Raw genomic sequence first — 21,011 nt, forward strand, 5'->3', positions numbered from 1 at the left:
GTCTGCTCCCTCTGACCACTCATGGTTGTCCCACCACCACTCCCTGAGCTCTGAGCCTTCTTCCCTTGGGGGTTCCCCAGCCAGTTCCTCCCACCATTCCTCTGCATCCAACCAGTCCCCAACACTGCATATATCTATATCTGCAAAGGCCTACAAGCTGTATGTATCTATATCCACACTGGTTTGTTGAGCCTTATCTTCTGCAACAGTGAACTCACTGAACCTTTCTCTGTTTCTGTGTGATGACTGGCACTGGGAGAAGCTATCACTGTGTGGGTATCTCCCCTGAGATTTTCAGCAGGTACTGCCTGTCAGTTTCCTCTTCCTTCATCACAGACCTCGGCAGGGAAGAGGAAACATTTAGGGAATCTTCGGAAAAGCAAAACTCTGGCCTCAATCTGTGCATACAGTTAGGCACCTTACACCTCTTCTTCAGGGCTGAGAGAGCTATCAAAGCAGCACCGCAATGCAGTCTCCCAGGAGAAATGCCTATATTTTTTCTTTTTTGCTATCCATAGTCACAGTTGCTTCATATCATGCATATTATATCTTCAATCAAACCTAACGAAAGCTTGCCGAAACACATCCTGATGTAGACAAGGTTTTTCCCCCCTCCCAGCTCCTTTTGAAAACAAGTTATATCTCATAAGATGATCAGACAGATACTGGGCTGGGCAGCCTTTCCACCTGCAAGGCTTGGTAAGAAGTCTGACAGTGGCACGTAGAGAGGCAATAAATGCAAAATCCTTTCAAGGTGCTGTCACCTTCACCATCATCATCTTCATCATCATCGGTCTTTGCCAGCCAGGACCGGCCCATGCTGTTTTGCTTCCTGCTGCAGACACAGCATTAAAAAAACCAGTTTTTCCAGCTATGGCAACAAGATGATGGTGGTGGCTTTTCCTACTGTGGTAATGCCCAGGTGGCGCTGCCTCAGATGCCACCTCACAGTGCCTCGTTCTCAGAGCAACGTTGCATGTGGCCTTCCTCGCATTGTGGGGCGAGATTTAAGATGGCAAATGCTCTTTGGGACTGGTCAGCCTATGAGCCAACCTCGTAGATTTCTCAAAGAATTGTAGCGTTGGAAGGAACCCTTGTTCAGCTCCCTGCAATGCCCACAGCCGTCCCTGGGTGGACTCAAACCACCAACCTTCTGGTTCACAGCCAAACACACTGACGCATTGTGCCACTGGAGCAGCTGTGCCCGGTATATGGGGCACAAGGGGCATCAGCCCCCTCTATATTTTGAGGCAGGGAACGCAGCTCGCACCCCCAATATGGAAGGGGCTGCTATCCCCTGCCGCCCTGGGGCAAACGCCGGCATGCCAGGCGGGAGGCTTGGGAGGGGGGCGTTTCTCGCCCTCCGCCCCACCTGCTGCGATCGCCAGAGCATCCCAGCAGGTGTGGCCCACCACAGGGCACCGTGTGTGTGATGTCATGCATGCGCAACAGCCCCCCTAATGTGGGGCCCACGTTGACACGCCTGTGCCGCAGGCCTATTCCAGCTTTGTCCCCATGCGCTCCCTGGATGAGTTCTACAAGAGGCAACACTGAGACTTCGGAGGAGGAAGCTGGCAGCCACTACCCCCCACCCCCTGGACTGGCTGTGAGCAAGAAAGCAGGCCGGGAGGGGCAACAAAGGCTTGTGGGGCATTTCCCCGTTTGCGCCAGATTCCACTGCTTTGGCATGTGCCATCAAACCCCAAGTGGTTTTTGCCACTATGGCGAAGGAGCAGAAGTCCTCCTAGGGACTGGCGGCTGGCAACTCTTGCCTTGGGTTGCCTCCCTACCGCCTGCGATGATTGTTTATTCGATTTTTGGCACTGCCGTAAATGCACAGACATCTTAAGAAGCAAAAAAGTGTCTCTCGTGTGCCTTTTATTTGGAGCGGTGCCTGGTAGCCATTGGGATTGGTAGGGCAGAGGGCAGGGAGGTCAACAGTAGGTGGTGCTAAAGCCAAGTGCAGGCAGAGGTCAACTAATTCTCATGTCATCCCTAGCTAACAGGACCAGTGGTCAGGGATGATAGGAATTGTAGTCCCAAACATCTGGAGGGCCGGAGTTTGCCTATGCCTGCTTTGGAGTGAATGGGTGGTATTCCTCTAGGGCCCCAGATTTGGCTGCAGAATCTCTGTTGCCTGATCCCGGCAATAAACTGTGATGGCATTGTAGATAAGACCTTCTTAAAGGCACTTATTTATGCAACAGGGTGTAATGTACATGGCTTTCCAGTAAATATTTCCTCAGTGCTTTCATTACATGCAAATTTCCAGAAGTAGTTGTGTCTGGCAAGGAGACGTTTCTGTGCTTTCCTCCACACCCCCTGCTTTAACAATCCTATTTCCTTTAATAGTTCTCGCATCCTCCTGGACGCTTGAATTATTATGCATTATTGAACTGAATCATTAGGCTATCATGAACACTCATGTGTCCATGAATTATGATGTCTAAAACAACCCTAGATCAAAAACAGAGCTGCAGTTCAAAAGACATGGCACAAAAAGAAAAAGCGATGGGAAGGGAAGAGGAAAACGAGCTGTCAGGCTTCATGTGTTTAAAAGCTGCATAGTTCTTATAATGGCCAGAGTTAACAGAAACAGTTGAGGGAGGGAAGGAGCAAAACAGCAGCTGGTCTCTCAGCTGAGCTGATTTAGGAGAGTCCTGCCACCACACTTCTCTCTTCTTTTCTGCAGCCTGATGGAATAGCAGCAGCTAGCTCGACAGGCCCAATTTCCTACATTTTCTAATGTTCTGCATTTATTTATTTTTATTTTTTGTCTTAAAAGAACGCACACAAACAATCCCGGAACTTTTACATTACCAGCTGATTCTAATTAGCCGGCAAAGTTAATCTGTCAGTCAGATTCTATCACTTAGGTGACTAATTAAAAATAACAAAAAATGCCAAGACTGTTTGTTATTCTGAAACATGATAAATTGCTTACTGAGAACACAATTAAAATTGCATCCCTAATGACTGGATGGCAAAGAAAACATTAAGTAACAACAGCTCCTTTCCATCAGCATTGGTTGATCATTTCACAGTCCAGAGGACCTTGGTGATTGTTCCTTTTTAAAATTATAGTCTGGCCGAGGGTTCCTGTGATCTGTACGCTGGAAACAATGTTTTTAAAAGCTGGCTTCACCTTCCATCCATGTTGTTTGCACCCCGTCAGGTGCTCCCTCTGAACGCAGCTCTGGGGCTGGGGCAGGTGTCCTGGGATGTGCTGAAAGGGCAGGTTTCGAACCCAGCGCATGAGCTGACAAAGCCTGGAGTAGCTTTTTTTTTCTGGTTTCACTGCTGTTGTTATTCCTGCCCAAATGGCTAGCGTGTGTTACTTACCCACGGAACTGGGTACCTCCAGGACCTCAAACAGGGACACCCTCCTGAAGATGAACCCTCTTCCAACAACACCTTTAAGTGAAGCTCTTTCCCAGTCTGCATCCTCATCGGAATTGTTTTTAAGAAGTTATATTGCTCGTGTGGTTCATCTCCCTGGGCTCCTTCGGGAGGAAGGGTGTGATGTAATGAATTCAAAATTGTAATCATAGCCAGGGTAATTAATAAGAGGAAGATACAGAGGTCACATTGAGAAGCATGACGGGCAGAATTCATGGAAGGACTTACATGAGTACTTGATGTGAGCACATTAAAAAATTCCTCCATTCAAATGTGCAACATCAAGAAGAGGAAGGGCTGGCCGGGAGCAGCTAAACCTGTTTGTTGCTCTTTCTTGGGGTGAGAGCTGCCAAGGGTGTTCTTTTGCCCAGCACCCTTGGGAGATCACTGGATCTCCTTGCACCTTGTGGCCTAGGCGCCAACTCCTAGGGACCAGCTTGCTTCCGCCACCACCACAACACCTGCCACCAGTTGCTGGGCATCGCCCTTCAAATGGTGTCTTGTGGTTGATGATGCAGGGTGAGGCTTACCCAATATTTTATTCCAGTTGGCACCCCTGCCTTGGGATGAGTTGAGTTCATGGTTGTCCTAGCAGAACCTTGCTTCATCTGCCTCTGGGCTGTGAACCACTGCTGGAAGATGCTGTCCAAGCTCTCTGCCAGAGACAAGGTTTCCCCAGCCTTCCCAATCTCTGGAAATGCCCAAGGGACAGCAAATATTTGCTCCAGCACTGAGCCATGGGTCCCTCCCCGTGGACTGAGAATGGCTTGTTGTTGTTGTGTAGTCGTTTAGTCGTGTCCGACTCTTCGTGACCCCATGGACCAGAGCACGCCAGGCACTCCTGTCTTCCACTGCCTCTCGCAGTTTGGTCAGACTCATGTTTGTAGATTCGAGAACACTGTCCAACCATCTCGTCCTCTGTCGTCCCCTTCTCCTTGTGCTCTCCATCTTTCCCAACATCAGGGTCTTTTCCAGGGAGTCTTCTCTTCTCATGAGGTGGCCAAAGTATTGGAGTCTCAGCTTCACGATCTGTCCTTCCAGTGAGCACTCAGGGCTGATTTCCTTAAGAATGGATGCGTTTGATCTTCTTGCAGTCCATGGGACTCTCAAGAGTCTCCTCCAGCACCATAATTCAAAAGCATCAATTCTTCAGCGATCAGCCTTCTTTATGGTCCAGCTCTCACTTCCATACATCACTACTGGGAAAACCATGGCTTTAACTATACGGACCTTTGTTGGCAGGGTGATGTCTCTGCTTTTTAAGATGCTGTCTAGGTTTGCCATCGGCTTTCTCCCAAGGAGCAGGCGTCTTTTGATTTTGTGACTGCTGTCACCATCTGCAGTGATCATGGAGCCCAAGAAAGTAAAGGAGGCCCCATTAGCTAAAGTGGTACCTCAGGTTAAGAACATTTTCAGGTTAAGAACGGACCTTCAGAACGAATTAAGCTCTTAACCCGAGGTACCACTGTAAATGGAATAAAATACAATTGTAGTTGTAATCTGCCTTGAGTCCCCATGAGGGGAAAAAATGGAATAATAATATTAATAATAGAGGAAACTGTGAGAATGATCAGAACAGGGAGGAAATCCTACTGAACTCAGTGGGACTTAGTTCTGAGTCAAAATGCTTCAGATTGCAGTGTAAGGCTGCCCAGTCTTGACCCAGTTCCCTGGGAGTCAGTTCCATTGAATAAAGGGGGCCTACATCTGAGTAGACAATGTCAGGCTCCATTTACAATACTATGGTTGTTGAATGTAATCCATTCCGGAAGACCGTTCGACTTCTGAAACGCTTGACAACCGAGGCACAGCTTCCAATTGGTTGCAAGAACTTCTTGCACTCAAGTGGAAGCCATGTTGGACATTCAGGTTCCAAAATATGATAGGAAACTGGAGCATTTACTTCTGGGTTTTTGGTGTTCAGGAGCCGAAACGTTTGAGAACCGAGGTTTGACTGTGAAGGAATCAACACTCCCTGTGTTTTCTAAGAAATGGCTGGCTGCGGAAACGTTGCAATGAAAGGACTGAAAGTGGACTGGTCACTTTTTCCTTCAACATTACAGGAATGGCTTTGTATGCCAGCTTCACCATTTCCTTCATTTGTTGCAGGGATTTTATTTGCATCATAAACCATACTCCATTTTTTGCACCTACACACACCACTTTTAATTGCTCTCTGAGATGCAGAAGGAAAAGGACAAGAGGGACATTCAGGGATCAAATCCAAAACTTGGATGGCTTCCGGGACTGTCCCTGGAAAATTGGGACACCATGAGGGCCCCAGAAGCCCTCCTGACATGGGAGCAGCAGCAGCCTGGTCTCATGACTCCATCTTTGCTCTCCTGCATCTTTCCAAAAGGGTGACCGGGAAAGCAGCTGACGTCATTCCTTCATTTATTGCACTCCAAGAAACATATTGACCTTGGGTCACCCACTCCAAGCTCTTTCCCCCCTGCTTTAGATAAGAGGAGTGTGACCTTTCCGGGTGGTTGTTGTCCAAATGCCCGTTGGATCGTGGGCCAAGGCAAATGCCTCCTCTGTTTGGACAACCACAACACCTCCTTGTGTTGCACAGGGAGCCATTGGGGCAGCTGTTCCCATGCCAACAACAACCTTGTTGTATCTGCAGCTGCAAACGTGGCTGGTGGGCGAGAAAGGACGGCGGGTGGACTTGATGCAAGCGTTTCAGAGGGTGTGGCAGGGAGAGAGTAAAGCTCTACAAAAGCCAGGAAGCGTGCATGCCTTGAGCTAACTTGTCTCAGAATATCCTCTTACCGAGAAGCGAGAAAGCAGAGACGCAAGATGAAGTTCTGGGTGACTGGTTTGGGTCTTGCCTTCCTCTACGCTGCCCATGCTACGCGTTATGACTTTAAAAAGTGTGACCCAAATAAGGTAACCACCAGCTCTGGTCTTCTGTCGAGCTCCAACCGAGCACCGTGGCGGGACAACCCCAGGGAGGGGAGACACCATTTGGGGAAGAATTTTGCAATGTCAGATTGCCCATTCCTCAATGGACATTTGTTCCTGTACATTTGTTTCCTGCTTGGCAGGGGGTTGGACTCGATGGCCCTTGTGGTCTATTCCAACTCTTCTATGATTCTATGAAATAGAAAATGTCCCAGGTCCATTGGGGTCTTTGGAGGGCGTGCACCGTGATGTGTGCACTTGGCCATTTCTGCTTACCATCTGCATGGACAGGAACTCTTCATAATCTCCAGATAAGTCCCATTATTGGAAGGGAACACTTGTACCAGGTAGGCAGTCAGGAATTTCTGCTTGGAGCCCCAGTGTTTTGCTGCACCTTCTGAAAGGGCCGCTTGTTTTTTGTCTTCAGAAATTCCCAAAGACCTGGTACACACAGATCTTCGCCACTAACAGCACCCTGCTTTCCGACTATTTAGATGGAATGAGCATGGTGGCTGCCAACTTAACAATCACGAAGGGTGGAAACTTCAATGTCTCTTCCACTTTGCCAACGTAAGTTTGCCTGTTTTTGCTGAGCTGTTGTAGCATCGCCCACAGACGGAAGAAAACCCTGGGATGTGGTTGCTCTGGTGAGTTCTTTTGCTCACCATCAGGTAGAATTTCTGAATTTGAACATGTGAATTTGAAGATTTCCCCATTGTGGTTTTGAGAGATGAGACAAAATTAGAGCAGCACTATGTATGCACTGAGCAAGTTTTAATTTGAATCTATGGTTATGCATCTACTGACCATGGAGAAGAGGGCTACTGGTGGCTGCTAACTATGCTTCCAAACACCAATTGCCGGAAATCACAGGAGAGGAAAGTTGCTTTCGGGCTTGAATCCTGCTTGCTGGTTTAACATGGGCATCTGGTCGGGCACTGTGAAAACAGGACGCTGGACTAGATGGGCCATTGACCTGATCCAGAAGGCTCTTTTTACATCCTTATTAAATCACAGAGCCTAGGACTTGCCGATCAGAAGGTCGGCGGTTCGAATCCCCACGACGGGGTGAGCGCCTGTTGCTCGGTCCCTGCTCCTGCCCACCTAGCAGTTCGAAAGCACGTCAAAGTGCAAGTAGATAAATAGGTACCGCTCCAGCGGGAAGGTAAACGGCGTTTCCGTGCGCTGCTCTGGTTCGCCAGAAGCGGCTTCGTCATGCTGGCCACATGTCCCGGAAGCTGTACGCCGGCTCCCTTGGCCAATAAAGCGAGATGAGCGCCGCAACCCCAGAGTTGGTCACGACTGGACCTAATGGTCAGGGGTCCCTTTACCTTACTATGTTAGAATCATAGAATTGTAGTGTTGGAAGGGGGCCACGGGTCATCTGGTCTAACCCCCCAGCAACGCAAATTCGGATTTGCGATGACCTTGAGTTGGACGGCCACTTTCCGAGCCAAAGGTGAAAAAATCTCTGTGACATTCCTTCCAAGATTTCCCCCTGGGAAAATAGGGACGTCCTCTTCCATCCCCTTCAACATTTCTCTGATGACCTAGGGACATGCTATTGAAAGGAAAAGTGGGACATTCTGGGATCAAATCAGAAACCTGGATGGCTTCTGTAATTCCAGGACTGCCTCTGGAAAATTGGGACGTTTGGAGGGTCTGAGGCTGGCCTGATTCAGCCAGACGTTTCTGATGTCCTTACCAAGTCCAACGCCTCAGATTTCACAACTGCTCCTCGTGACCTGACCCCTTTCCTCCTTGTCTCCTTTCACAGGCCCTACGGCTGTCTCAAAATGGATATGGCCTTTACTCTAGGGGGAGATGGAAAGTATACCTGCAATAGCGGTCTGTATGAGCGAAATCTCGTTCAGTTTTAACCTGTTACAGCTATTCACCCTGCATCCCTAAGCAGTCTGAGAAGCCCCAGGGGGCAGACCCAAGTTGGGCTCTCTCTGGAAGGGAAGAGGATGGGAAACGTGAGGCGTTTCTGTAATATTTAAGTCAATTTCATAGAATCATAGAATCATAGAGTTGGAAGAGACCACAAGGGCCATCGAGTCCAACCCCCTGCCGAGCACTCCTGACATATGGTTGTCAAGCCTCTGCTTAAAGACCTCCAAAGACGGAGACTCCACCACACTCCTTGGCAGCAAATTCCACTGTCGAACAGCTCTTACTGTCAGGAAGTTCTTCCTAATGTTTAGGTGGAATCTTCTTTCTTGTAGTTTGGATCCATTGCTCCGTGTTCGCTTCTCTGGAGCAGCAGAAAACAACCTTTCTCCCTCCTCTATGTGACATCCTTTTATATATTTGAACATGGCTATCATATCACCCCTTAATTTGCATGTTTACAAGTTGAATGTAGTTGTGGTCTTCAGCAGCAGCTTGATGTTTCCAGTGGCAGGACAATCTGCTGCCCTCCTATAGGGCAGATGGGCCAGTTTTGTTGTTTAGTCATGTCCGACTCTTCATGGACCAGAGCATGCGAGGCACTCCTGTCTTCCACTGCCTCCCGCAGCCAACTCCATAATTGTGGGGGCTGGGCACCCACAAAGTCAATGAACAAATGGCCTCTGTGGTGCTGCTTACGAGAGAGAAGCAGTTCAGCTTCCCCCTCCACAGACAGCCAGAGAATCAACCTTTTTTGGGAGGGGGGCACCCTTTTCCTCCGTATGGAACAGGGTGCCTTGCTGGTGGTGGAGACCAGAGCTGAAACTTCTCTCTCTCTCTCTCCCACAGTTGCAACGCAGACATTCAATGTCACACGCACAGGCCTGCACGTAATGGGTGTGACGTCACACGCACAACATTGTGCGTGTGATGTCACATGAACTATTCAATAACACCCACACCCAAGTATTATCCATTCTTGTTTTCTATTTTAATGGTTTGATGATTTAATGCGCTTTCAACAGCTTACAGCCATGAAGGACGGATGAGTCAAGTTTATTTATTTATTTTTAAGGGAAGCATTCCCGTTGGTGCTAAATTTCGCACCGATTGGAGAGTCCCCAATTCATTACGCAGGCCTTCCTCTCTTTTTTCTCTCCAGAATGGGGTAAAGGCGTCGTCCTAGATGGGCAGACAGATTGTAAGAGCTACTGCGTTGTCACGGCTGCACACACACGGGATGGCGTCATGTCCGTTTATTTGACACTTTATGGTATGTAGCCAAGGAGACTCCAACTCTCACCTTTAAGAGGGAAGAGAGAGAACATTTATTAAGTCGTTACATTTATAAATATCACCATTCCGCCCATATAATCAAGGGGATTTGCAATTCAAAATAATGGTGTAGGACAGCCTGTGTCAGCCCGGTCCCCTCCAGAGGCTTCGGATGACAACTCCCATCAGCCCTAGCTAGCATAGCATAACTTCCAAGTGTCCCGATTTTCCGAGAACAGTCCCAGAAGTACAGAAGCTGCCCCAGTTTCTGATTTGATCCCAGACTGCCGCGCTTGTCCTTTTCCTAGACCCCCAAGTACCTTGAATTTCCAGGGACAGTCCCAGAGTTACAGAAGCCATACTGGTTTCTGTTTGCATCCCAGAATGTCTCGTTCTTCGTTTTTCCTCCTTGCCTTGGGGAACAGTTAAAAGTGGCGTGTATAGGTGCTAAAACAGAGTCCTGTTTATCCTGAAAATAAATTCCCCGCACCAAATGAAGGAAATGGTGAAGCTGGAATACAAAGCTATTCCTATAATGGAATCTGCTTTAAATCCTTACCGCTAAAATTTTATTTCATTCCCATTATGTGTGGAAAGTGTTATACACCATCCCTTCCCTCTCACATTTTTTTTTACCACACTCTTGTGATGTAGGTGAGGTGGAAAAGTTGCAATTGGCTCAAGGTGACCGATGTTGACGTGTCCATGACAGCTATTTGTGCAGGAGAAGCTTCCTGGTGTAGAACAGGATGTCCCTATTTTCACTGGAGAGATGTTGGAAGGGATGGTCTTGTGCCCTGAACATCATCACCTCACATTCCTTATTCGGAAGACTTAGCCAGAAATTCACTCTTTTCCCTCTCCCCCTTCCATTTTTTATCTGCACAAATGCTGCCTTCTAGCGACGGGAGGTATGAAACGCATGTTGGGTTCAGGTCTTGTCTCTTTTCCAGGTATTGGAAAAATTCCCACGCGAGAGTCCAAGCAGATCTTTGCAAAACAGTTCGCAAAATTGGGCTTGGAAGAGAAGTATTTGGTACAATTTCCTCCAGAAGGTAAGACCTAAGAGAAGTTGTTCTTGTATGTCCCAGTGAGGCAGAGAACATCCGGTTGTTAGGTACTAAGGAACAGATAACTCCACTGGGCTTAGAAATTTAAAAACTTTCAGGGGAGCCTCAGTTTCGGGGAAGGGAGATATCAGATTCAAGAACAGTGGAAGTGAAGACTGGTGTAAAAATGTGATTGTGTGCACGTGGGGAGAATTCCTGCATTTCTTTGCCCTTTTTCTTGCACAACGAACTCGCCAGTTCATTCACCGTCATGTCGCCCTGTTTCTGCCTTCCCCAGACAGGTGTCCTCCAGGTGTTGCCTCCATCAGTCATTGGAGTCAGCCTGGCCAACGCTCAGGGTTGATGGGATTCCAGCTAGAGGCCATTGGGCTGGGTCTGGGTTGGGCCAGTCACACGCAAGCTGCCTTCTAAGCTATGAAGGCACCGGACACATCCGGAGCAATAAGCAAAGGATGTTCTCCCACTTTGGACCACCAGTAACTTTTGACGGATGCAATAATCTTCTTTGTTGGTTTGTTTCCACAGTGGCCTGTGCAGACTAAAGGCAATAGGTGAGATTTCTTTAAGGCATCGATTCCATTTAGGGCCAAGGCATAAAGAGGAGCAGGGCCTTTTGCAACTCAATGCAGTTTGTGTGGTGGCAGAATATGGGCACAGAAATAAAAAGGACATATGTCGCTTTAACTAAATGCCCCTAAAAGGTGATATTTGGGGGCAGGCAGAACCCAATCCTTTGATCCACTTCTGAATGCCTCAAATCACTACTGAATCTTAGAGAACGAGGGTTGTTGTTTGTTTGTTTACTCCATGGGTAGGTAAACTAAGGTCCGGGGGCCGGATCCAGCCCAATCGCCTTCTCGATCCGGCCCATGGACGGTCCGGGAATCAGTGTGTCTTTACATGAGTAGAATGTGTGCTTTTATTTAAAATGCATCTCTGGGTTATTTGTGGGGCATGGGAATTCGTGGTTGTTTTCTTTTTTTAAAAAAATATAGTCCGCCCCCCCCCCCCCAAGGTCTGAGGGACAGTGGACTGGCCCCCTGCTGAAAAAGTTTGCTGACCCCTGGTTTACTCCCCCTATTCTGCTTCTCCACCTGATACTGGGATATGTTCTGGGCTCTCTAGAAAGACAATGAGCAAGTTGCATGAGTGACACTTTCTGTGATGGCACACACTATAGATTGGAAGTACATTTAAAGCACCCCCAAGGAATTCTGGGAACTTGTTAAGGGTGCTTGGAATTACAGCTCTGTGAGGGGTTTTTTTTGTGTGGGTGTGTGTGTGTGTGTGTGTGTTGCTTTAGATATATGGCGTCTGCAGCTTAGTCTGTTTTCTGCTTTCTGAGTAGGAAGCTCTGTGTAAGAGGGGCAGTTGGCAGAGGAAAAGATGAGAAGCCCTAAGAATTTTGCTGGTGAAAGTGAGGGTAGAATCCACTTGCAGAGAGGAATGTCTGTTGCAAACGGCTTCCTCTTTCAACAAAGTCTTCAGGATGTGCTTTTCTGGGTGCGGCCATAGCTTTGTGGCCGAGCACATACTCTGAGTGCAGAAGGTCCCTGGTTCAAGTCTCTTCATCTCCCATTAAGAGAACTCAGAAAGACTCCTCTCCGCTTGGCCCCATGGAGAACTGCTTTCCGCCACCAGCTGGTCAGATCAGTGTCTTGACTCGGGATCAGGTTAAGTGCAGGAATGCAATAAGGGAAACACTTCCCTGAAACGTAGGTTTATACAGTGTCCGGTATTGGGGGCGGGTGGGGGAACGACGGCAATGATGTTATTAGGATGTATAAAGAGCTAAAAACTTCAGAAGATAACCTCTTAAACTAGATGCCTAATTTATGGGGTTTGACCATTGGTCAAGGCAAATGGATTCTCCATGCCTCCCATCTGTAAAAAAATTGCTATTGGTATATTGTAAGGGCAAAAATATGGCCCTCATCGACCAATGGACAGATGATATGACAACTCTTGCAAGCAATGGACTCTTACAAGCCTAAGGACGAAGATGATGCATGGACAAATTTATTGATATTTGGAATGTATTTGTCAAAACCACAGTAACACATGGATTAACATATAGGTTTATCCATCTACATATATACTATCTAGTTTTGTGGCCTTAATTGTATTTTATGCTTTTTTCCTATTGCTGTTCCCCCCTGCTTTTTAAAAGGTTTCTAATATATTCTTTCCCCCCTCTTTTTTCTATTCTTCCTTCTCCCCCCTTTTTATTTGCTTTAATCTACTAGAACAATCTCAATAAAATTACAAATATTTTAAAAAGTGTCGGAAGGTGGAATCTGTCACCCTCCAGATGTCCTTTTTCCAGCTGCCCCCCATCCTCGTGCTAGCAGGGGCTGCTGGGGGCTGGAGTCCACCAACAGCCAGAGGGCAGCACTTTTCCAGCCCCTGACTTAGGGGTCAAACACTAGGGTAGTCTCGTATTCAGGACTTGCCCACACTTGGCTTATCCCATGTCTAGAAAGCATGGAGCTGAGCTGTTTTCCATTTGCCCCACGGCTTTCTCTGGGGGAAACACTCTATTGACCGCTGAATTGGAACAAACATCCATTGGGGGAAACCCGATGGAAGTTTGCTCGGTTTGGCAGTCAAAAGTGGGTGTTTGTGGCTCGTCCAAAAGGTGGTCGTGCTGGAAAGGGAGAGAGAGGCTGCAGCCTTTTAGAGAGGACTGCATTAGGCCAACTTAATGCTCCTGTTTCACAACCGTTCTTGTCTTGTAGGTAACAAAAGCCAAGGGGACAGCAGATCAGATGATACCACCCGCCGCTTTTCCTGCGCAATCCCCTTGCGGGCTTTGCTAAACTCCTGGGGCGGAAGACCCCTCTTGCTCTCAATAAATAGACCGAGAAACAGCAGCTTATATTTTTGTCTGTATGTGCCTGAAGGGCAGAGGTGGTTTAAAAGGGTGGGGAGCTGCAACCGGGCATCGCGCCACAGAAATAACGCTGTAGAACAGACTGCGAGAAGCACCCAGTTTTAGCGTCACTGAAACTGGAGAGCCCCAAGTTGGCCACTGGGAAGGGACCCCAAGTTGAAAAGCCAGGATTGTATTCGATGCTAGTGCTACACAGGGTAGACCCATTGAAATCAATGAGCAGAGCCAAGGGTTCACTCACAACTTCTACTTGACCCACCACTTCCCCCCCAAGGAAAACCTGCTCTTCAATGCGGAATCAGAGTAAACGCCCAACGGGTTCAAGTTACAAGAAAGGTGATTCCGACTCAACATCAGGAAGAGCTTTCTGACAGTCTTCTTCTTTGGCGATCACTCGTAAGATTGTCTTCCATGAACACGGTTTTAACAGGGAATCCATAAGTGACTGTGGAGGCCAATTCTGTATCCACACGTCCTTCCACAGTGGGGACATATGTTTCTGGACAGGAGTTAATCACAGTGTGGATTTGCCAAGCATGCCTTCCTCTTAGCACGTTTCTCCCTTGAGTCCTGAGTTGGAACGTCTTCAAAGCCCATGACACCTTTGGTAAAGGCTGTTCTCCAATTGGAGCGCTCACAGGCCAGTGTTTCCCAATTGTTGGTGTTTATACTACATTTTTAAAGATTTGCCTTGAGAGAGTCTTTAAACCTCTTTTGTTGACCACCACCTTTCCATTTTTAAGTTGGGGATAAAGTAGTTGCTTTGGAAGACGATCATCAGGCATCCGCACAACATGACCAGTCCAATGAAGTTGATGTTGAAGAATCATTGATTATCTTTGCTTTTTCCAGTACACTGGCATTAGTTTGCCTGTCTTCCCAAGTGATGTGTGAAAATGGTCAGAGACACCGGTGATGGAATCTTTCGAGGAGTTCTTTGACCATGGAATTGAAGTTTGTGAACACTCCTTCAGTGGAGGTTTTGAAGTAGAGGTTGGATGGACATCTGTCATGGATGCTTGAGTTGAGATTTCTGCATTGCAGAACTAAAGGACCCTTGGGATTCTTTCCAACTATATGATTCTATGATTCTATAATCCTATCTAAACCATCTAAGCTGGTGGTCATCATGGCTTAACTGTGTGCTGTGTGGAGAAGTTCTTCTTTACGGCTCCTGAAACCTTCCAACGTTTAGCTTCCTAGAATGACCACAGATTCTGGTGTCATGAGAGAGGGAGAATTTCGCCCCCCCCCCACTTTCTCCATGCCATGCATCATTTTATACAGTAAATGTGTATCGTGTCATCTCTTCTTCGCCTTGTCTCAAAACGAAAAAGGAGCCTTCTCCATGGCTGCCCTGAAGAACAGCTCAGTCAGTAGAGCATGAGACTTAATTTGAGGGTCATGGGTTTGAGCCCCATGTTGGGCGAAATTGCAGGGGGTTGAGCTAGATGACCCTCAAGGTCCCTTCCAACGGTGATTCTGTGGGAGCATAGGGTGAACTAACAAACTAATTAACTAATTATTTGGAATTCTTGAAATAGCTGGGTATGATAATACCCCATGATTTAAATAAAGTGGAAGTACTAAATCTTAAACCATTCTTCCACTTTGTTTCTATATTTATTTATCCTTTCTTCCTTATAATATATATATATATTAAAAATCCAGTTGAAGGAAAATGCAGTTATCCTGGCTGGGCAAGATACCTTCTTAAAAAAAGATGACTGCAAAATTGACTCTTATATATAGAAACGATGGAAGGGGGGGTTGGGTTTTCCTAATTTGAAGCTTTGTTGTTATGTCGTTCATCTGAAAAACATGAGTCTTGTTGTGAAAGGTGATAACTAAAGGTTTCTTCCCCCTTATAAAGTCAACCTTGTCAAAATATAACAACAATGACGTCTAACAGTTTAAAGGTTGGAAGGAACAAGGTCACCATTATTTTAAAGATTCCTATCGATCTGGCATCCATCCCGTGCCAATTACTGAGCTGAAGGACAAACTGGGTACTGTTAGTCGTACATGACTGCTGTGATATCAGGTGCAGTATCTTATTTCCGTGCCAATAATTATGCAACGAATCCACGGGCCTGCGTTGGGAATTTTATTTCCCTCAAAACCATTTCCTGCTGAAGTCCTATTATCTGAGGTATGTCCTCACCTCCGCTTTCTCCGCCGCTTTCCCCACGGAAAACCCACAGTTTCCCACTGAATTGGACCAAACAGCAGAACCGGCCCAGTCTTTAGGCAGAGTGGGGCCACTGCCTCAGGTGGCAGAATGGATGTGGCCTTTGGAGCCTTCCCAAGGGTCTTCCCTCCTTGGTCCCTCTCACTGCTCTTCAAATTCCATGCTGGCTGCAGGGTGGTGGGGTCAAGACATTGTAAGTGATGGGCCCCCCAAACTGGGTTGGAACCCTAACATGGGGCAGGAGGTAGATGGCCTTTAACAGCTGGAAGAGGAGAGGTGTGTAGATGCCAGAGGGAGTCTTATTTGTCATCACTGCGTGTCAGTGTGTGCATGCACATACACACACGCCCCTGCCATAGGCCAGAAATGGGCGTGTGGGGTGCATATGATTGGGTGCTGAATGGGGCGCAGCTTAGCACCCCAAGCCTTAATGAATTTCAAACACTTGCTAATTCCAGGGATTAGAAGTGTCTAGGACGCAGCTTAGCATCCCAAGCTTTAATTAATTTCTAGCACCCGCTGGACCCAGGAATTTAGGGGAGTCTGGCACTCATAACAATATATTAGATGGCTTTTATAAAATAAAAATACTAAAAAAATACCTCTCTGTCCCATTGGAATCATGATCCAGATGGTTTAAATGGATCCTTTTCGACAATGCAAATGGCAGGCTCCAGATCAGGGTTAAAGCCCGTCTGCTCCCATGGCAGGGTCTCAATATTAAGTGTTCTAATGTAGGTATACTTACTTCGTTAAAATGAACTTTGAACTATATAACTATATGAACTATATTAGTGTCTTTTTTTTAAAGGATTAGTAATATTCTGGCTGTTGAAAGGTCACCTGTTTTCCAAGATTCCATACACTCTTTGGACATTTGTGCCCAAATCTTAATTGTAATATTACTTCATGTCATTGAATCAGCAGATTCCCTTTTATCTCGTCATGCATTTCCTGCCTCACGTCTCCTCCTCTTCTTTTACAAACTTCCCGGAGGATCGCATTCTTCCATGGGAGTGGCTTTGAGTTTTGTCTAATTAAATTTTATAACACCATCAAAGCAAACAACAACGTTACATTATTATTTTTACACACGATACAAATCACACCACCGATGACATAAAAAAGGAAAGCAAAGAAGCAAGGAATGTGGTCCCACTTAGTAAAGAAGCAGGCAAAGCAACAGGACTTATGTGTATACCCTGCTATGGACTAAAACAAAGACGATCCACATTTGAAAAGTATCGTATTTTCCCGCTCCATAAGGCGCACCTCGTTTTTAGAGGGGGAAATCAAGGGGGGAGGAATTATTTTTCCCCCAGCCCCAAAGAGCAGCTGTCCGCTTCTCCCAGAGCTTCTCGGGGAAGCCTGGGTCCCCCCCCCCCCAGCCCCAAAGAGCAAAGAAGCCAAGACAGTGAGCAGGATCCAACCCGCTGGCTGTCTTGCCTTCTGCCATAGCCGCGCGCAGTCTCTCCCAGCTGGAGAGGTTGCGCGCGGCTATGGCAATTCCCTCACCTCCCGCAAAAGCCCACAGGAGCCACGCACCCTTTAAGGAGCATGCAGCTTTTGCGGGCTTTTCAACGAGGAGGGAGAAGGGACTGACTGGCGGCGTCAGTCCCTTCTCCCTCCTGGAGAAAAGCCCGCAAGAGCCGCGCGGAGCTTGTGTGCGGCTCTTGGGGGCATTTCCTGCCTACCTCCCCCCTGCATTCGCTCCATAAGACGAGGGAAAAAGTGCGTCTTATGGAGCGAAAAATACGGTAATTATATTCTAGAGAGAGCACGCCTAGACTTAAAACACCAGGAGGCCCCTCCCAAAATTAAAAAGAATAGTAGATGGTTGGGGTTCATCTGGGCAACGGCATAGCTAGCTGCTGGGGTGCCTGGTGCGGAGGCGTGTCCTGCAGCCGGGGGTGGGGCAATCTGGCCATGGGGGCGGGGCAAGCCTCTCCGCCCCCTCCCCCTCAGCTGTAGGGTGGCTGAGGGAGAGGCAGTAGGCAGGCGCAAGTCCCACGCTGCCGTTTCAGGCAGCGCGGAACCTGCAGGCACCTAAGCCACCACGTCACTCCTAAAAAGTTTTGTGAGCCCATTTTTTTTATATAAAAAAACCTCATTTTGTCACACACACCCCAGTGATGACACCTGGGGCGAACCACGCACCCCGCACCCCCTCCCTCCACCGCTGCATCTGGGGTAAGAAGTGATAAAAGAAATAAAAGGGAACCAGTTGCCATGGAATTTGTCTCATTCAATTTCACCCCTAATGACTCTACAGAGTTATCGTCTGTGAGGTCCTTTGTCCACACTCTGCCATACCAATTCTGCAAAGTGCATACCAGTTCTGCTCTTCCGCAGAAATGCCATCTCCATTCAAGGAGCCACCAAAATGTGTAGCTTTAAAAGTTTAAATAATGTATCTATACTACCAAAGGCACATTCTTCCATCCTCTTCCGAGACAGACGAATGGCAAAAATTTGCTCCTCAAAACAATTAAAGAAGTGCCAATCCAGGATTTATAACCACCTGGGCAGGGGATGGGCATCGAGCTGTAGATATGGTGCAAGCACACTGGAATGAATCAAGAATCACCCATGAATCAACTCGAGGGATTGTCCCTTCACGAGAGCTGAAACCCATTTGAAGGATGACACCTGCCGTAGTAATTTCCAGTCTCCCTCAGAAATTTCTCTCCCGATATCTGCCTTCCAAATTGCTCAATGCCCCTCCCTCTCCACATCAGGTTGCTACTGATCAAGAAGGATTTGGCAAACAGTGGTCACCTCGCCCTTCACCTGCCTCGGGTGGTGCTGACACAATTTCTCAAATAGTGAGGGGTGTTGGCACACGACAGCATCTTCTAGGCTATGAGGCTCACAAAGGTTCCAGCAAATTATCTAACTGCTGAGAGATGCTTACCTCTGTGAAACAAATTTTGTACAGTGGTACCTCGGTTTACGAACTTAATCTGTTCCTGAAGTCTGTTCTTAAACCAAGTCTGTTCTTAAACCAAATCTGTTCTTAAACTGAGGCGCACTTTCCCTAATGAGGCCTCCTGCCGCCAGTGCCCTTCCACCGTTTGGCTTCTGTTTGTAGACCAAGGTAAAGTTTGCAAACTGGAACACTACTTTTGGTTTTGCGGAGTTTGTAAACCGAATAGTTCGTTAACAGGGCTGTTTGTAAACCGAAATACCACAGTATTGTATCTTAAGTATTTCTCTCCCCACCCCTTATATTGCTTGTACTGACAGGGGTCACAAAATTGTGGATGATCTAGAAATGGGAAAAACATGGAGATAATACAAGGACTAGTCTGTGTGCCCAAGTGCCCCACACTTTGAGGGCTGAATGAAGGAACTGATTCTGAATCCCTTGGAGATCTTTTCTCACTGAGGGTAAAAAAGGGATTGCTCTAATGGTAGGATAATGTGGATAATGTTAGTTCTGTACCAACTCAATGAATTTCCAGTCAATTTTTGATAACTTTGAACAATTGCTGGATCTGAAAGGCATTATTGTGCAATCTCAAGATAGGTACCCTGCACCCGCATTTCCTGATACTTCTATATATAGAGCAGCTTTACTTATGCAAACTATTTCCCTCTCCTCCAGCAAAAGAGTCTATTTTCTCCCATCTTTGAAATTCATGGTTAGAATCTCTATCAGGAGCCTTTAAATAACGAGAAATTGGGAAGCAGTCATTTTAAATACGGCATTCCTATCGACCCAAGAAGGTTTTTGTTTCTTCCTTTGGGACAGGTTCTCTTGTACTTCAGTTTACAAACCCATCTAATCCCTCTTACGAAGTTGTTTAATCTCTTTCGGATTTGCTTTTGGGCAGGCAGGGACATATGAGCTCTGATTTATCATTGTTAACTACCAGACCTGCTACCCTCCCAAAGTCATTAATTCTAGTCCGAAGGGCAAGAACAGCAGTTAAGGGACTATTCTAGCATCCATAGAATGCCATCGGCAAATAAAGTAATACATTGGTGTCTCCCATTAATGCGCAGGTTTGCTCCAGTGGAAGAAGGCCTCCACTACGATTGCCCTAGTTACCATAGTAATTTGGAACTCTTGCAGTTCCCTAAGGCCAACTGGCACCTTGACTCTGGACCCGCAATAGAGTTGCCATGCAGCTGTTTTAAGGGTAGAGGAACTCTGCCAGGAGGGCTGCAAGCCACAGGACACCTGGGTCCTCTTCAAGGGACAAGCCTGCGCAGCAGGTTTAGGGGTTTCCCCACTGGGAGCCTATGAACGCTGTGATCATCTGGGCTGGGACTGTGTGGGAGTTCTTATCCTGGCAGCAGGTTCTTCCAGTTCAAAGTTTAATTTAGTTAGATTGGCTACCTCCTTGGGCAGAGTTAAGGGTGACAGGGTGGAGCCATATTTCATAGGGAGATTAAGTGCTTCAGAGGGAGGAGAGGAGCGAAGGAGCGCAACCATCGGGAAGGAGAAGGATCTTTGAGCAAAAAAGGTACCAAGGCAATCCTCTACCTGGGAGGGAGGAAACTCGCTGAACATCCAGAGCAATGTGAGGGAGGGAGGAGATGTCCTTTTTGATCTTAGAACTTTCCCCAACATGGTGCCAACCTGATTGTTTACACTTTGGCTCTGACTGATCCCCAGCTGCCATGGTAGCTGATGCTGATGTGTTTGTTGTAGTCCTGGAGGCCTCACACTGAGGAATCTGAATGACTAAGAGGAGAGACAGGAGAGAGGCGAATAATTTTATGGATGGGGAGGAAGAGAGTAGATGGCAAGAGGCTTGTCTCCTTCTTCTCATATAAAACTAGAGCACAAAACGTAAGAAGAGCTTGCTAAATCAGGCCAGTGGCCCATCTAAGCCAACATCCTGCTCTCTCAGGGGGCCAGTGAGATGTCCGTGGGAAGCCCACGAGAAAGACCCGGGTGCAAGGGCGACTCTCGCCTCCTGCTGTTTCTAGCAACTTGCATTCAAAAGCATACACTGCCCCCAACCCGAAGAGGCACAGCCTAGCCATTGCGGCTAGTAGCCATTGTCCTCTAAGGCTTTGCTTAGTCCTCTTTCAAAGCCATCCAAGCTGGTGACTACCGCTGCCTCTTGTGAGAGCAAATCCCAAAGATTAATTCTGAAGAAGTCCTTTCTTTTTTGCTGTCCCAGATCTCCCAACATTCAGCTTCGTTGGAGGGCCGCATAAAATCTGGGTGGGCAACAGGAAGTCAGTCCTTTTTCTTCACAAAACTCAAGGCTGATTTGCAGAGCTCTCTGCTGGGAGATGGGGCAGTGATGGTCACTGTATTGGCTTAGTCAGTTTTAAATGCTGGTTAGATGGATTCCAGGCTATCAGTGGTTATGAATCACGGTGTTTTGGGCCCGTCTAGGACACTTCCACTTGTCCTGGAAAG

The 21,011-nt window shown here is 47.3% G+C and overlaps 1 protein-coding gene across 1 annotated transcript; it reads left to right on the forward strand.

Moving 5' to 3' along the window:
• Positions 1-4,866: 4,866 nt before the first annotated feature.
• LOC114582367 (extracellular fatty acid-binding protein-like) lies at positions 4,867-14,972 on the forward strand. The gene is made up of 7 exons (XM_077917005.1): positions 4,867-6,291; positions 6,734-6,876; positions 8,084-8,154; positions 9,362-9,472; positions 10,428-10,529; positions 11,070-11,095; positions 13,283-14,972. The coding sequence occupies exons 1-6, from the start codon at positions 6,202-6,204 to the stop codon at positions 11,084-11,086; spliced, it is 534 nt and encodes a 177-aa protein (XP_077773131.1). The 5' UTR covers positions 4,867-6,201; the 3' UTR covers positions 11,087-11,095; positions 13,283-14,972.
• The last annotated feature ends 6,039 nt before the right edge of the window (positions 14,973-21,011 follow it).

The sequence above is a fragment of the Podarcis muralis genome, chromosome 13 (assembly GCF_964188315.1).
Source record: "Podarcis muralis chromosome 13, rPodMur119.hap1.1, whole genome shotgun sequence".
Taxonomy (NCBI): Eukaryota; Metazoa; Chordata; class Lepidosauria; order Squamata; family Lacertidae; genus Podarcis; species Podarcis muralis.

Excerpts from the sequence above, each read along its gene's own strand:
- LOC114582367 (XM_077917005.1), top strand. The coding sequence starts at position 6,202 with ATGAAGTTCTGGGTGACTGGTTTGGGTCTTGCCTTCCTCTACGCTGCC. Across the intron at positions 6,292-6,733 it reads AAAAGTGTGACCCAAATAAG|AAATTCCCAAAGACCTGGTA; the intron begins GTAACCACCAGC and ends TTTTGTCTTCAG. Across the intron at positions 9,473-10,427 it reads CGTTTATTTGACACTTTATG|GTATTGGAAAAATTCCCACG; the intron begins GTATGTAGCCAA and ends TCTCTTTTCCAG.